Genomic DNA, 18,868 nt, shown 5'->3' on the forward strand with positions numbered 1-18,868 from the left:
GGTGACAAGACAGGATCATAGATTGGTAAAAATGAGGTTTCTATTTAACTATATTATACATTCATATCTCAAATAATTTTGATTTGTTTCCTGCATGGATTAACTCATGGTCTTGAAATCCATCTGGTAGCGTGTTTCAGGTAGAAATTTAAAGAAAAGGCCTAAGTTGCAGTAATTTATCCTCTAGACACTTCATAAACAAATACAATGCAAGGATGTTCAAGAGAACCTTGTTTACAACAACAGTATAACTGGAAATAACCATTTTTTCACTAAAAGGGAATCAAATAGTTGTACTGTAGAGAAAATATTCATGTATTTGTAAATTTATATATATACACACAAAAATTCACACGCATAAATATATATACATGCAAGAATATACACATGTGTGTTTGTTTATATATTTATAAATACTTACATGATCACTGAATATTTTTAGAGGATTACACAGGAAACCATTAACAGTGTTTACCTCTGGGAGTGGGGTTGAGGGTACATAGGATGGAGGGAGTGTGAAATAAGGAAAAACAGATGTATTTTTCAGTTTAGTTTTCTCTGTGGTATTTATGTTTTGTACCATTAGTGCATGTTATTTCTAAATGAAAGCAAATCAAAACAGAAAGAAGAACTGAAAATAGAACAATGCCAACTAGGAAAATAAAGTAGAAATATTACAGGAGTTTAAATTCTTACTGTCAATCTTTCTAAAAATAGACCTAACCCTACTGTTTTTAAGGAAATGGGAAAATGATTCACTAATTTCATGCAGCAACCTTACACGAAGAGCAAACAGTAGCATGTCAATTTACATGGCAAAAACAAGAATTTGCGAGTTGCTTCCTTTAAAAAAAATACAAGCAAGATAATTTGTTAGCATATTTCTATCAAGCGCTCTATGACTTCTCTGTCAAAGAAACAGGAAGCCCAAGGAACAGAGTCGAGGCCACTTCCCTGTGGAGTCTGCTGTGCGGCAGACATGTGCGTTCATACAGAGGTCAGTAATCTTGCCAGATTACTAGGGCTGCTTAGTTAGTGGCTCTCAATCATCCTTCTCTTTCTACAATATCAAGCTAATTCTCTTTTGCAAAGACAAGATGCAAATTATACTGGAAAAGCAAAGTACTGAACATAGTTCAAAATCCACGAAACATTATCCATATGTATTTGCTTAGCCAATAATATGAGTAAATATGTATGGTGTGCAGTTTGTACCAGGCACCATTCCAAATTCTTTCCATGTATTAATTAATTTTATCTCTCTACAGTCCTCAAAGAGAGGAACTGTTACTACAAATCAGATTATTTAGATAAGAAAACCTAGCTCAGAAGTTATGTAACTTATTTATTACACAACTTTTTTTTCAGCTATGCTGTAAATGAATTACATGTTCAAATTTGATATAAAAGTAAATAACTTGAAGAAAACATTTTAAGGAATTTAAGATTAAAGGTACACTACTAATAAAATAAGTAAGAATTCTGACATACTCAGCCTAAAGATGAAAAATTAATGATTAACTTTTTGTTATTATCAGCTATGCACACACAGTTAATACCAGATTCTCTTCGATATTGCTAAAACATGAAATAGAATCATTAAAGTGCTAATAATCTTTCAGTCTTTTCAACTCTATTTGATTAGCAGGGTTGGACTAACAGTAATATAATCTTTTATAATGTTTGAAAAAGGATTAGTTAAAAGACTATCACAAACAATCTTTTTATAAGTGAAAACACAGGCTGGTGAAGTGACAATCCCTTCCCACAAAGTAACCCATTTGAAGTAACCCACCTAGAATTCAGAAGTTGCTGAACTTTTCCTGTATGGTCACACCACAAACCATGAAAAGACATGTGGTGTAGTATCTGAAATGTATGAAGCTTCACAGAAGCTGGCATAATTTTCCTAAACCGTTAGTCGTACTGAAATTTAATTAGTTTACAACATGAGCATCAGCGACAACTATTTACTTAAGACTGAGAAGATACATAGGATAGACCATCCTCAGTTAAGCTGGGTGAAATCTTTCATCCTGTGTAACATTTCCCTGAAGGAGGAAATCCATCTAAAATATAATTGAGAGTCGGACATTTCCCCCTGTTTAAATAATCAGTAATGTTCAGTAATTTGGTGCCCTCTATTTTTAGGACCTGTTTCTTCTTCAAAATCAACAGCATTTTGCTGGCTATGAAATTTCATAGCATGTATTAAAATGGGCTTCCCTAACTTTTGACCTAATTACTGTTTTTTTCCAGATGGAGTTATATAGTCCACTGTTTCCTGTAGCAATCCTTCAGTAGTATATACAGTCATCACATCTTCCTAAATTCTTCCCAGGTTAGTTATGCCAGCTGCCTCAATGTTTTTTACAGGAGCATTTGTTTTCAAATTTGTCACTGATCAATGTTATTGCTGCAACATGATTCATGAAAGTGGTTGCAGGGTTCTAAGGATGTCTGACCATTGTAGATTACAATATAACAAAGCAACTTCTCTCAGACTGTTATTAATGCAACCCATTTCTGTGTTGTTTTTGTAGTTAGCATGTTTTAAGCAATTCAGATTGCTAGAAAGTCCATTTTAAATAAAAATTTCAAGTTGTCTGCTTTAGTCCCCATCAAATTATCTTTCTTTTACTCGAGATTTCAACCTATCAGTAAATTCTGCTCTTTGGTTCTACTTGAACTCTTAAGGTAGGCATTAACTGTTTACCTCTTTTCAACTCTATCATTTGTTTAGTGGATAAATTGGTTTCCTGTGCTTCCATACAAGTTATTCATCAAAAATTGAATAGGTCAGGGACATAGACAAAGACCTTCAGAAAAAGGGACCTCAGTCTAGGAAGATAATAACAGCATACACAGTATTTACAGAGAAAGTCTAACTTGGAATTTTGCAATGAAAGGGTCCAGCAAACCATGGTTTACTTATAGCAGATAATTTAATTTTTGTTATATAGTATAAATTTATTTTTATGTTTTAATTTTTGGGAGAGAACACCATAAACTTCCCATAAGTAGAGCTGCACACAGATATTAAACAATAATTTTATGAGGTAGGAATTACTATCCCCATGTTCAGCTCTAGAAACAAACCTTGGAGGGAGTAAGTAACTTAATCAAGATTATAAAGATAGTGAGAGAGTCAGAATTGAAACCTGATCAGGACTCTGATTGTTCCAACTAGTTCTGTTCACTGAACAGTTCAGTTCTCTTCTCTGTCAGTCCCTATGACTATGATATTAGCCCTTACTTCCTTTAGTCTACCCATTATTCTTATGGTAGTCCCGTTTTACGCTCTTTCAATGTTAAGTACACAGTGGAAATCCTACAACCTTTTAACTCAACAAGAAAAGAGAATATAACTACATACACCTATAAAATAGCTCCCATGTATACTTAGAAACACATATGAAACTCTATCACACGGAAAACTTGACAATACCATTATTCAGAAAACATAATCAAGGGCAGAATTATAGGTGAGTCATTTAATTAGTGATATTAATACTGCTGAAGTGGTTTTTACTAAAAGAACCACTAAATGGTTCTAACCTAAAAGCTGGGGCTTTTCCAACCAAATAAGTAAATCATAGGTTAAGAGAAAATTTGGGATTTTAATTAGAAAAAAGAGTTCAATTCTTTCCCCAACATTTATTAGTTTCTCAGGACTCTCAAGGTTTCACTTTTCACTGTGTCTGCAAGTGATCATTTCCAAAACAAATGCCTCCATTTTCTAACTCCAAGAAAATAATGTTCCACTGTATTGTATAATACAGAGAGGTCTCCTGAGTTCCAGCCCTATGGATCCCACTGCTTTCTAGAGTATTTCACACTCTTAATGCTTCTGCCCTCAAAAAAAAAAAAAAAAAAAAAAAACTCATCATTTTTGCCCAAGTCTCCAAGACAGCATTTTAGTTCAAGGTACGATCATCCCATCATCCACCCATGCTCTCATTCCAGGAACTCTGGACACACATTTGGTTCAACCATTTGCATTCTTCATACTTCTATATCCTATAGGTTGAAAATAAAACTCAAAGCCTCTACTTTTCTTCCCCATTACTGCTATCGTCCTGCTTTATACCACCTTATTCTCTTCCCAAATATAAATAAAGCTATTAATTGGTCTTTATGCCAACTTTTACTTGTCCCAAATTTATTAAAAACGGAGATCTTTCTAAAATCCAATTTTTACCATGTCTCTCCCTTGCTTAAAATAAATCTTTGACTTACTATAGAGAAAAACTCAAGTCCTTTACTGTCCCTTGAGGACCCATTCCACAGACATAATCTCCTACTACTCCTTTATCTCCAACCCTACTAGATTTCATATTTCTTCAAATTCATTATGCATTTTCCTATGTTGTACAACTTATATGGGTTTTATTTGCATTGATCTCATGGAGATGCAGTGATGGATACATGAAATTAGTTCATTTTCAGTATAATAAGTATCAGATACAACATCACTCTATGCAGATTCATTGCAAAGTCATAGAGAGTTGTAGGGAGAGGAAATGAGGTACCAACCTGAATGAGCATCCAGCTAAACTGGCAAAGATACAGGTAATGTGTAACAGCAGCCATGGCTGAACAGCTCTCATCTGTAAGTTGAGGACTTGCATAGGCAGATGCCAGAAAAACAATCTGTAAGAAACAAAAATTTTATTTTTACATCATGCTAAAATTGATCGTGGGTACTAAGAAAATAAACCATGATCTCATCTGAATCTAGTATTCAAAGACACAAAGGGAAAATCAGCTGACTTGTTGCCTACCCTGACATGGCCAAGAGTCCATTCATAAGTGGAAATACATGGATTTTGATGTTTCTTAGAAACTAAAGAACAATATGAAGTTATGCTGCAAGTAGCTCTGGACTCTCACAAGAAATTCTAAACGTACTGTTCTTATCATTGATGGACCAAAGTCTTATGAAATATTTATTTTAACTAAGTCAAAAAGAGAAAACTGAGTAGGAAGCTAAGCCAAAACATGAGAGAAAGGAAAGGAAAAAAGCAAACAAACAAACTGACTTTGCTATCACTGGTAAACTCTGTAGAAAAGTAATATATGTTAGAAAATAGGCCTACCTAGATTAAATTTCAAATTCATCGATTGCTATAATCCCTAGCTTTTTATTGCAACTGCCTTTAAATCTCTTTAAAAAGTAACCTTCACAATGAGGCCTCTCTTAACCACATTACTTAAAATTATACCCTCTTTTCTAGTCTTCCCACATATGAACTCCTTATCCTTAAAAAAGTGCATGCATTCCCTTCTCAAATGCTTTATAATTTGCTTATTTAATATGTTGCTTGGTTATTATTAATATCACTTTCAAGAATGTAACTGATACAAAGGCAAGATACTGAATCCTCAGTGTCTGGGTCTATCAGTAGTGACCCAATAAGTAATTGTTGAATAAATGGATGAAGGCAGTAATACACTTGTGATTTCTTATTATCATTTTGAGTTTTCTCTAATATGACTACTGAGTCAAATTTTGTAATGCAAATTCTAAAGGCAAAGACCATTTTGGAGCAATAATAGTATATTTGTAACTTGTCAGCGAATAAACTCTCGTGTTATTTAGCACAGAGATGTGTTTGTGACTTCGTGTTTTAATAGGTTATCATGTTTCTGATATAGAAATGTTCAATACATGACTGTTGAAAGACTGACTGATTCCAAGAACACAGAAGAACATTGCAAAGAAAAAACACATAGCTGATTTATGCCTCAAAATACATTAACTTCTCAAAAGTTAACATAAACACCTTTAATGTAGCTTGAATTTGTTTTGATGAATAATGTACTCAAAAACAAATTAGAGCAATGGGGAAAAGTAGTTTATATTTTCAAAAGAAATATGCTCCTCACCAAGCTTCTTGTCCCAAGTGTATCGATAAAATTTCCTAGAAATTTTTGTGCACAGATGTTCCTTATAACGTTTCCTTGGTCAGTTATAGATGAAAATGAAATGCTAATTAATAAATTTACAATAATGTTTATCTCCTTCCATGATGAAATAACTCTTCCATTTTGGGAATTATTTACCAAGTACTTCCTGTATCACAAGAAGTCCCTTGTGAAATAGTCTATCCACCCCCATTTTTTTTTAAAGTTACGGACATATAAACAAGTCAGTTTGCCCTTTGTGCCTCATCAGTAGTAAGAGGACACTGGAAACTACAAACTCTCAAGATCCTTTTTATTAAGCATTCCAGGATATTTTTTTGTTTTAAATAACAAGCATGCTTAAGTAGACATTTTGTTTATTTAGCCCTCAATTTGAGCATGTGCAATACACACTATTTAAAATTTAAAACGGCATATGCTAAAAATTTATGTCTCATTATTCCCAACCATTTGTTACAAATGAATTCTCTGAAAAATTAATGTCAACAAACCGACTTTCCAAAACATAGCATAAGTAAGTTTTGAGCTATTAGTGCTTAATGTTCAAACATGTTTAGATTTTCCTAGTGATTAACTTCTAATTTCCAAATTATAATATAATCTATCGTAAAGTTAACCTTCCTAAATACAACTATTCATTGAACAACTTCATGAAAACATTAACTCCGAACACTAAGTTCCAAAATGATGCATTAAAAATCTAGGAAGTATGGACCTATAACAGCCAAAAAAGAGGCATAAGGCCTCCCTGGTGGTGCAAAAGGTTAATTTTCTGCACTAAGAAAATTTTAGTATTGTTTACTTTACTTATGTGAAAAATGCCATTAGACTTTGTTAGGCATTGCACTGAATTCTTTGGGTAGCATGGATGTTTTAACAATATTAATTCTTCTAATCTATAGCACAGAGTATCTTTCTATTTGTGTCACCTTTAATGTCTTTCATCAATGTCTTACATTTTTCAATATGCAGATCTTTTTACCTCCTTGGTTAAAATTATCATTTTTGATGCTATTTTAAATGGGTGCTTTCTAAATTTCTTTTTCAGTCAGTTTGGAAATATACAGATATTCAATATATTTTTGTGTAACTATTTTTTAATACCAATTATAATAAATTTTATTAGGTCTAACAGGTTATTGTGATATCTCTAGGATTTTCTATATATACTATGATGCCATCTTTCAAGACTGACATTTTTACAACTTTTCCTATTTAAATGCTTTGTATTTCTTTTCCTGCTAACTGTTCTGGTCAGAACTATTCTGAATAAAATTGATAAGAGTGGGCGTTCTTGTCATGTACCTGATGTTAAAGGAATAACTGTAGTTATTTTTTCATCATTGAATATAATGTTAGTCATGGGCTTGTCAAATACAGCCTTTTGTATTACCTTCTGACTTGCTTAAGTGGTATTAAAGCGATCTACATCAATATACCTGGAGAATATTGGTTGATAGTTTTCTTTTCTTGGAAGGCCATTGTGCATTGTCAATGATCATGTTATTCAAAGTATAACAATATTTCCTTGACACTAATGCATGCATTCAATTTTAACAATCTTCTTTAACTTTTTTCAGCATTATTTGTGGAATGTGTTATTATTTGAAGAAACATTTAAAATTATCTGAAGACAGTTAACAAAATATTAAACATGAAAATTCAACACAACTTGGTGAATCTTTGAAGAAATTAAAATTATAAAAATATATTACAACATTCTTCATTTTGTACATTTTTTTATCTTGGTTGTAATTCCCATAGACTTCCCAATAACAATTCACTCTTGAGCCATCATCATAGTCCCATGTGCTCTTCCTGCCCCAGTTTTGATCCTAATTCCTTCTCCACCCCTGTAGACTATTTCTGGTTTACAGTTGTTTGTTGATTTTCATTTCTACTTTATTACAATTGCTTATTATTTTTTCAGATCCTTTACATTCCTGCTATGAGTGAAACCATTTGTATTTTTCTTTTTCATTCTGGCTTATTTCACTAAGCATGATCCCTTCCAGTTCCATCTATGTGCTGCAAAAGGCAATGAATTTATCTTTTTTGATTGCTGAGTAATATTCCTTTGTGTATATATACCACGTCTTCTTGATCCAGTTATCTATTTTTGGGAATATGGGTTGATTTCACATCTTTTCTATTATAAGTAGGGAATAAACAGCAAGAAACATAGGGGAGCAGGTGTCCTTTTGAATTAATATTTTGTGTCCTTTGGGTAGATACCTAAGGAGTGGAATTGCTGGATCATATGGAAGCTCAATTTTTAGCAGTCTGAGAAACCTCCACACAGCTTTCCATAGTGGTTGTACCAGTTTGTACGTCCTCCAGCAGTGTAGGAGAGTTCCTTTTCTCCACATCCCCACCAACATTTGTTATTGCTAGCGTTTTTTTTTTTTTAAATATGTGCCATTCTCACAGGTATGAGATAATATCTCATTTTGGTTTTGATTTGCATTTCCCTTATTACAAGTGATGTTGAACATTATTTCATATGCCTGTTGGCCGTCTGCATTTCTTCTTTGGAGATGTGTATTTTTAGCTCTTCTGCCCATTTTTTCATGAGTTTGTTTATTTTTGTTAAGTTTTGTCAGCAACTTTATTAGTCCTTTATCATTAGTATTGTGTGCAAAAATTTTCTCCTCAATTAGTGGGGTGTCAATTTTCTTTTGTGTAATTTCTCTTTTGCTATACAGAAACTCTTTAATTCGATATAGTCCCAGCTGTTTACCCTTTCCTTAACTATCCTTGCTTTGGGTGATGTATCTTTAAAGATGTTACTGAGATTTAAGTCATGGAGTGTTTCACCAAGAAATTAAATTTTAAAGAAATTTTTAGTTTCTTATACAATGGTGTAGAATTCAGAAATGTAAAAGCAACTCTAAGAAGAGGCTATCTTTTTTTCCTTGCCTAACTATGTTTAATAGAGATCGCTTGGAGTGTTAGTATAAACAAAGCACTTGGAGTGATGCCATGCTTAATTTCTAGTACCTTTTCTTCATTAATATGGGATTCAATAAATTATTCACTACTATTTTTGGGGGGGCTACCATCTTTTTCATCTCTTTCACTCTACCCTTAAGAGAAATGTTTAAATGTGAACAATATTCTGTCAATGACAAATTTTAACTTTCATTATTGTTAACATCTTGTTGAAGATTGTAAAAATTCCACCTGATTTCACAGAGCTTTAACTATTTTCCCCATACTGACTAGAAGATTTTAAATATGTGGATACCCTTTCTGTGGTGGTCATGTAAAATCTATTACGCTCACTTTCCCCTCTCTCTTGCTCTGTTTCATCTCAAACAAATCTCTACTCCCTATATTTTATAGTTGGGTCATTAAAGAAAATATATACAATGTAAAAGTAAGACTCTTGAATAATAAGCTAAATATGCCTCTGAAAGTTTAAGGTATGTCAGGGAGTTGTTTTATGCAATGTAAGAGTTTTGTTTTTGTTTTGTTTGTTTTTTGGCAACTGCTGAAAACCAGGAACTAGTTTTAACAGGCTCTTATAATTATTACCTTTTTATCATTGCCATAGTGAAAATATAAAATTCAACCGATATATTTACAAGTATTCAAATGGCACACTTTGTGTATGTCTTGATTTTCTTACATTCTTGTCTGTTGCTGTAAATAACAGAACACAGGTCTTTGATTTATGTAATGTTACCAGTACAGCATTAAACATGTAGTTTTCTTGCCACATCTACAATTGAAATAAATGAACATACAATTGCTATTACTTAGTCAGAGACAGGAGGAGACTGAGTGTATACTTACATTGTATATTCAGGCAATCAATTTATTTGTTTGGTATATGATTTTAAGTAATTTGGTCAATTAAATGCTGTCAATTCGCATTTAAAAATTCAAACCTTATAATTTGTCCATACACATCTCAATGTCAACCTAGCTATGTAGACAGTAGATTGCTAGAGTACAGAAGTAAAAAAAAATTTGAAGATAATTCTATAGAAAATAATAGCTGAACTTACAAAAAAAATTAAGCCTTATTGCAGAATTTTTGGAGATATTTTATTTCTTTCACTTTATTTAAAAAGTAATTTTCTCTGAGAAACATCTCATAAATCACTCATTAACACCAAGAGCAGTCTTTATCTGGCACACAGCCAAAGAAATACTAATTTATTTTGTCACTAATAATTACTATTTAATGAATGGTTATTATAAGTCAGGTACTGTGTAAAATGCCCTACAGACATTATTTCATCTTATCCCTAAATAACCCATGCAATTTAGAGATCACTTGACTTCATGTTATTTTTTTTTTAATTTTTTTTTATTGAGGCAACTCTGATTTACAACATTGCACATGCCTGTGGTTAATAGGTTCACATCTCTCAGCTCTGTGTCACCATACCACACCCACCTGCTATGTACCTGTAGTCTTCCACTATAGTTCACTGGGTCCCTTCCTCCTTTCTTCCCTATCTTACCCTTGCCCTTAGGAGCCTCAATTCTGTACGTTGTAGCATTTTATAGAAGTAGGAACTTGAAATTTAATAAAAGTTTAAAAAGAAAGAAGCTTGGAAAATGCCCTATGTGTTACCAGGGTTTTACCTGTTATGTGGTCATTTAAGGTATTGTCTTTAAAAAACATCAATTTTAGCTTAAAACATAGTTACCTTAATATTTGCTTAAATATTAAAAGAATATTTTTAATTACTATTGATAATTATCAATACATTGGCATAGTTAAAATTCAATGAGCATGACTGAAACTTGACTCACAGAAAAATTAAACATTTCTAAAGGCCTTAAATAAAAAAGCTTTATTTGCTATGTAGACTTTACAGAATAAAAACTGAAACAACCTTCCCACAAGTAATATACTCTCTCTAATGTTATTATTTGTGACATTTCCTCTTTAAGAATTATGTAAAAATATGATAACACTATTGTAAAGGACAGGCACAGAATATTTTCATGATAATTTGGTTCCTTAGAGAGATCTCTGACACAGTCAAAACAGTTAAATTTTCATACACAGCTTTTAAAATTTATCACTTAAAATGTTATTTTTCCAGAGCTACTAAGTTATATAGCCTTTACCTATAGTTTTAAGTTATTACAGGTTATTCAGTTCACTAGCAACAAAGCAGTTACAACTGTAAGATAGAGACCAATGATAGTGGGTCTGGAAAATGACATACTAAATCCAGTTTGATGATGGGTACATGTATGTTTTAGAAAAGACAACTTAAATGATGAAATATACTCTACATCTAGAGCATGTCATCTGGAAGAAACTGGACACCTATTATTCAGAGTGAAGGCTACCTGAACTAGTTTATAATCTAACTAGCCATTCCACACAACTAAAACTAAGAAATATTGTGAAAAAAACAAACTGAATCTTTTAAGAAGACCTACTATTCCTGAAATTACAGAATTGAGCATAAGAATCCCAGAGCTGTTCTAAAATATTAAGTATTATGGACACATTGGGCAATATTTGGGCTCAAATTAATTGGTGAGTAAGTAGTCAACACTCAGGTATAGCAAGTTTTCTGTGGCTTCCATAAACAGGCTATTTCATTTTAATCACTGGGATAGTCTTATGAAACTTTTATCCTGGTGTGATAACTAAAGAAACAGAAACTCAAGGCCTTAGGCTAACCAATGACAGAGTTTGGACTGGACTTACTTGACTTTCCATTTGGTTCTTTTTTTTTGTTCTTTGCCTGCTTCTTTTATATGCTGTTTTAATGAAAATTTGTAAATTCATAGGTAAGGTCTGGCATAACTCTTTGACTATAGAGACAGAACTGTGATTTGCTACACAGCTTTCAAGGGCAGTTCTGTTAACAGTAATGTTCTCAAACATTTGGTCTAAACTGGTAATCCTTACATCTGATTCAAGCTATGCTTTACAATGAATGCATTTTACTGATTTTTTTTTTATTGAACCGATAAAGTGATACAACAATGATCATCAAAAACTCAAGTGTGGACCCTCCCTGGTGGCACACATGTTAAAGTGCAGGACTGCAAGCTAGCCACAAATGCTTCAGTGTGAGTTGGTGCCCCTGCCCCAGAGGTGACCCACATGGCGCAGCAGATCTCTCCTGACCCGCCCGCTGCTCCCCTTAGCAGTGTACTTCATGGATCTGCCTATTCTGTTCCCCATTATGTCTCTAGTAAGTCCATTCACTGCCCCTTCCCTCTGGCATGCACCCCAGTTCTGCATGCACAAATAAAATCTTTAAGAAAAATTCAAGTGCTTTCTTTGTATCCCAATTGAAGAAACGGGAAAAAGTTTCGATAGTTCTTTCCGATTCAGAATCATCTATGGGTAATTACTATAGCAATCTTTATAAACAAGTCGCCATATCCCTGATTAAAATGCTTATAAGGCTACACAAGGTGTGGCAGTAGTAGTAGACTGAAATCAGCCTTCAAAAAAAGCTTATTGTGTTTAGAACCCAGATGTTTCACGCAACGTTGCAGATATTCAATTTATGTGGAAAAGTAAGAGATGCTTGCCATAGAGGATGTGTTGACTGATGACTTTCACTTAAAACATGCATGTATTCACTGGTATTATCACTGCTACTAGTTCCTAGAGCCTCACATATGTAGCTTGTTTGGTCTTTTACAGGAATTAAGCTGTGAGTCCTGATCTCTAAGGATTAACTATACACTCTTCAACCTGTCCCCACTCTGTGTTGTACAATCAATTTCTTAATGGTCTGAAAATTAGAACCAACTACTAAGATGGAGAAGGTCCTCAATCTTCTCTAAAATTTCATATTTGTTTCCTTGTTGTTTGCTACTTCAAGTTTTTTTGATTGAATGCTGCCAGGCAGGCATTGTTAGCTAATCATTTAGTACATGTTTAGTCAAAGATTATAGGCTCATCATAAATGTATTTGTTTAGCACTCTGCACCTATAATACCCATGGTTAACTTGCATAGTGTTTATTGAGTGAATGGTGTCAATGAGTCATTTCCAAAGAAAGGTTGGCTAGTTAGTAATTCTATTTATTCACTTTTGGATTGGATTGTTAGGCTTTGACTTCACTTTCTTGTTTCTAGACAATTCCTTATTTCTTGAGTATCTATCAAAGAGTAAAATGGGGGGACTAAAATGGGTAGAGTTTTCTTATGACTTGCACTAGTACCAGACTTTCACAGTAGAAAGATTGAACCCAAAAGCTAACATCAGAGTTTTAGGTTAGTCAGATTTACTGTGATCACAGTTACAATGAAGATTTAAAAATCAAGTGCATCATCATATTGACTCCAAAATCATAAATTAATCCTGGATGACATCTATAAGTAAAATGTCAAAGTACAATATTCCTTAGATGTAGATTTATTTTAAATGCACCTAGATTTAGATCACTTCTGTTCCACCTGAGAGTCTGGCATGAAATTGCTGTATCTTTAAATTTTGTATAGCTCAGGCTAGACAGTTCTTTCAACTCTGTCTCCAACTCCTGTCTTTTCAGCTTGGATTCCACACTGGCACATCCTAGAGAGAATATCTAACAGGTTTTAAACAGCTTTATGTAGCTGTCTAATAGTATTAAACCCCAAAATTAATGAAGCAGAACTGATTGAGAATGATGCGTTTGAAAGACACCAGGAGTTCCCTATTGCCAGCCTAACTATTCAATTAATTCAATCCTGACGGTCATTCTTGAAAATTTTCATCAAATTTAACTTTCCTTTACTCAAGAGACATTTTTGTGACTTGAAATCCTCACAGGATTACAAGTGATTTTCTTCTCTGTGTTGTTTTAAAACAAATGGACAGCCCTGAGGCACGTTCTACAAAACAGTAATTATACATAATTTTGACATAAAGTTTACTGGCATTTTATCATGGCATCTGCTGAGAATATTTCAAAAAAATACTTTTAATTGGCATGACCATTCAAGAATTTCCAAAAGAAAGCTTTATTTATATTTTTCTTTTCTTTTTTTCCTTAGGCAAATGGTCAAAAGTAAGGATACTATTTTGTCAATATTCTTATTCTGCTCTGGAGTGGGAAGAGGTACGGGAAAAACAAACTCCAGGGAGAAAAGGTAAAATGCTCTACTGTAGTGCAAGGAGCTACTTCTGTGTCTCTTTCACAGAGTAAGAAGTTTGTGAGAACATTATGACCACACATTAATGAGAGTCTCTAAGCAGCCTTAACTTGGAGAAATGTCATTGGCTGAATGGGATTCCCCACTCTGAATGCCGCTCCTCTCTGCCTGTCCCACCTCCCACCCCTCCCGCTCCCCCTCTTGCTGTCAGCTCTAAGTAGTGCCAGTTCAAACTGGCCTGCTCCAGTCTTTGCAGCATCCTTCCTCTCTTTCCGGGGGCTTTTGTTTCAGCAAAAACACAGCAGGCTTGTGCTGCTATGAAGCTTGTGCAAGTAACCTCAAGTTGAAAACCATTATGACATATCATTCAATAGCCTATTAATGACCTAATTATCTGAAAATACAAAATTAATCTAAAGCAAAGATAACTGCATGGTTGCTATTTATTTTTGCATATAGTTGCAAAAATTCATCTATTTTATTATTTTATTATTCATATATTTTTCATGCCCATTTACATTTCATCTATTTCACCAGTTTCCAGTACTTCTATCACTTGGCTAGTCTTAAATGGTTCTGTGTAATTGCTCTGTTTACAGAAATATTTCTATAAATCCTTTGAAAAAAATCCAAGAAAAAATTTGTTCAAATATCCTAACTTTTTATGCATTTCCTCTGGATAGAAGAAGAATAAACAAGATTGTCCTGAGTCATCTGACAAGAGGAAAACTTGAAAATGTCACTGATACAGTAGCATTATTTGAAGCAAGACAGTGGTTTGGACATAATTATTTTAAGCATTGAATTTTTTTTATGTAACAATACCTGTGGGAAAGAAAACTATTCTAAAGTAATATTTGATTTTAGAATAAGTAATGTCATTAAAGATATTCAAAGGAAATAAAAACAAAAGAGAAATATTATATTCTGATAAGAAATTTTACATTATTTAGTCACACCAAAAAGCTATTACTACATCTTAACTGCAATTTCTCTTCTTGCATTGTGGACTAAAATGCCAACCTGATATAAGCAGAGATTTGGTCTCAGGTTTCAGCATTTCTAGCCCTGTGGATGAGCAGTTATGTGAGTGTGAGAGTAAGAGTGTGAGTGTGGGGGGGGGGGGGAGGATGAGAAGAAGAGGGACAAAGACAACATGAAGGTAATGTGATAAGTGACTCTTTCAGTGAAGACTTTAGAACCCCTTCCAGGCTAACACACTTGATACATCTAATGGGGTCTACCAAACAAAATGACCGGAGAGAACTGAACTTGACCCTAACACAGGATTAAGATTCTGGAAATGAACTTCCGCCTGCACATGTGTTTGGCTAGCACAGCGTTGTAATAATGTGAATGTGAATGTGAATGCCCTTAGGCAGGGCATGTACTCCTTCTGCCCCAATGTTACCATTACCCACTGCCTTACACTTGTCTTCCTTTGTCCACCAATGACTGGCTACTGACAGCCTTTGAGTTTGTGACCTCCCTTGAGAGGTTAAGTTCTACAACCCAACATGGTTACATCCTAAAGCCTGCCTCCAACATTTGACATGTCTCATTTTAGGGCTATTCTCTTAGAAGTAAATTTACTGTGAGCACAGAGTTGGTATAACATTTCAGCTTGTCCCACTGTATATGTTTATAATTAAACATTATACTGAGCTAGGCCAATTTACCTGTGTATCATCCTATGACCAAGTAATGGTACTTATTACTTATTCCTTGTAAGCTTGGGATACAAAGAAATCATCAAAATCATGGAGGGCTTACATATTCCATGAACATGCCAACTACTTGTGCCTTTTGAATTATCTTGGGCTTTTAGAGAAAGCTAAAAAATGGCACAAATAATGTATTTTATCTTTTTAGAACAGTTTTAAACTGACTGTGCTCTGACATGTCACAAATTAAAACAACTTATATCTTGGCTAAGACAGAATCAGCCTGACATCCAAGTCCTTAAGAGACAGAGCAGAGAGGGGTGGCTGGTCCTTAGCCTCCTTCAATTCCCTCCCTAAAATAATTGTAGTTCCTTTATTGCCATGCTGTCTGCAAGAAAAAAAAAATGCTAGAAGCTATTTATGGGAACATTTTTAAGGAGAAAACATGTCAAAAATGGGATTTGAAAGGTCCAAGAAAAACAAGAATACCAATTTGCTTGCTTGGGAAATGTGTTATTTTCAAACTGTCCAATGAGGTCACATGAAGTGAAGAGACAAGATCTCTCACCTGTGTGGGAACTCTACCACATGACTGTGTTTTTTTGAGTCTATGCAGACATACTCTAACTTAAGGGGCTTTTGTGAGGATAATATGAAGTAAGAATGAGACCATGCTTAAAAACTTAGAACTCACTATTCAAATGTGATGTGTCAAAGTGTGCAGAGGACACTATCTAAATTTCCACTGAAATTTGTTTTGAAATTCTAAATATGATTCCCAGATGAACAGGAGAGATTTTTTCCTCTAAATTATTACTATTTTTGTTTCCTCCATGTATACTTTTATAGTGCTTGATAGGCTATTTGGAGATATCATTTATAATACCTCCACCAAGCACAAAGAAATGCAAATTACATGGATGAGCTGCAATTGGCCCAGATAGAAATCTGCATTTTCTGACCTTTAGTCTAGTGTTCAGTCTGGTAGGCCCTGATATTTAAATAATGAACTCAAATTCACCTAATCATCATTGCTCAGACACTTATTAATCACAGCAGCAAATCAGAATAAGATGAGCAAGTCCAGGAAAACTAATACCCTAAAACTGCTTTTAAGTGTCACTGTCCACACAACTACCTAATTAATGAGAGACAATCTAATCCACATCTTGTACCTCATTAAAAAATGGGCTTTCTATTTGCCTATGTTTTTTTAAATTGTAATTCTCAGGCTTAAGCTGACAATTTGCTTTTCTTTCATTGCCTTGGCTTAACTTTGGTTTCTAAGATGGAAGATTTAAATGTGGTTTTCTAAACTTGGCACATTTCATTTATAAAAAAATCAATCATCAATCATTATCAATCTTCTCCTGGATTAATTTGCTTAAGTCCATAATTATAGTATAAGAATACCTGAACATTTTACTACAGTAGATTTACTGTTGAAAATATATAGACAGAGAAACAAGCATGCGCAAATATGGAAAGTTTGTCTTGTTTTGGCATCCTAAGCTTATGAATAAAGAATAATGGTGAGTTCATCCAGATGTAATACCTGGGTTAGGAGAAAATAAAAATGAATCCTAAAGTCACCACCTGTATTTTTCCAATCAATATTGCATATAATAACCAATCCAAGGATTATAATTTTACCCAGTGTTCACTAATTAATAAATACTGCCTGGCCAAGGGTATTATTAACAATAAAGTAAAATTAGGATCCAAGAAGGCTGAGATTTTATGATTGATCTGTTTTTATATTGTACACTGAACAGTGGCTGGCACAGATAGTCAGTAAAACAACCATTGACAAGGAAGCGGGAGTTAAGCAGGACTCCGGCTGGGAATCATACTACCAAGAACATTTTTAGAAGAAGCATTCAGGGGATATCTTTTATAAAATGATACTCTTTTGACTCTGAAATACTTACTGGGAAACAGTTACAGTGATATTAAAGAGTAAATTTTTAGTTTTAATTTTGCTTACAAAACAAAACTATAAAAATAAATATACAAAGAGACATTTAATTAAAAAGCTAAGTAAGGCCCTCCCTGGTGGCACAGCGGGTTAAAGCACAGCACTGAGAATCTGAGGCCACTTCCGCATGAGTTCGATTCCCGCCTGCCGCCTGCCCGGAGGAGACCACATGGCGAGCCAGACCTCTCCTGGCCCGCCCACTGCTTCCCTCAGCAGTGTACTTCGTAGATCTGCCTGTTCTGCTCCCCACTCTGTCTCTGGTGAGGCTTCTCACCGCCCCTGAGCCTCTGGCCTGTACCCCAGTTCTGTATGCACAAATAAATAAATCTTTAAAAAAAAAAAAAAAAAGCTAAGTAAGAGTAAAAAGTCAACAAATTTTGTTGAAGAAAATAAATTATGAAGGATCAATATTTTCTAAGATAAAAACAAGTCAGCCTTGAGAAGTTTAAGCAACAAAAGAGACACAAACAAAACAATAGTGGGTATGAAAAGGAAATTTGATAAGGCATCTTAAAATATAACCGAGATACAAAAATTGTATTAACAAACATGTAAGAATGGATTTAGATATAAGTTGAAAGTAGATGTTGATAGAAAAACAAAGTACACAACTGATAAAATTAAATACAAATGAAAGTTCAATCTTTCAGAAATAATGAACTGAATTGGTCCATAACCCAAATGTCTTGACCCAGGAGCAAAAAAGGTTGTTTGAAAGAACACTGAAATTGTCTTTCTCTACCACTTTATGTAATGCCTCACAAAATTAAGATACACAGGAATCACCTGGGAAATTTATTATAAATGCAAACGATCAATTTCATCATATAAGATTCTAATTCAAAGATTCTGAAATGAGAAAAATTGCCTTTTCAAGGTGCATTCTTGGTAATTCTGACACAAATTGCCTTCATGCCACATTGTGAGAAACAAGATATTTGGACATCTTTCTTTAAAAAGTCAGTACATCTTCCTAATTGTGATTAATATATGTATGTGTAATGGTAAATGTATAATTTCTGTGGCATTCACAGAATTCTTAACTAAAGCAAAACAACAAGAGAGCTATTAGACTATCTCATGTCCACATTTTTAAGATTTTTTTTAAAAATGTTGCGCAAACAGACTATGGATTTCCATGTTTCAAGGACATAATCAATATCTCCTTTCTATATTAGAAAACAATCTTGCCCTTATCCATTATAGCTTCTCTCCCACTCCA

The 18,868-nt window shown here is 33.8% G+C and overlaps 1 protein-coding gene across 1 annotated transcript in view; it reads right to left on the minus strand.

Moving 5' to 3' along the window:
- Nucleotides 1-18,868, minus strand: part of ADGRV1 (adhesion G protein-coupled receptor V1) — a 402,490-nt gene that overhangs the window by 150,237 nt on the left and 233,385 nt on the right. Inside the window, exon 82 of the mRNA XM_004678139.1 lies at nt 4,537-4,653. Within this exon, the coding sequence (XP_004678196.1) occupies nt 4,537-4,653 (117 nt within the window). The remainder of the gene's footprint in view (nt 1-4,536; nt 4,654-18,868) is intronic.

This window comes from Condylura cristata, unplaced genomic scaffold, assembly GCF_000260355.1.
Source record: "Condylura cristata isolate star-nosed mole 26May11 unplaced genomic scaffold, ConCri1.0 scaffold00007, whole genome shotgun sequence".
Lineage (NCBI taxonomy): Eukaryota > Metazoa > Chordata > Mammalia > Eulipotyphla > Talpidae > Condylura > Condylura cristata.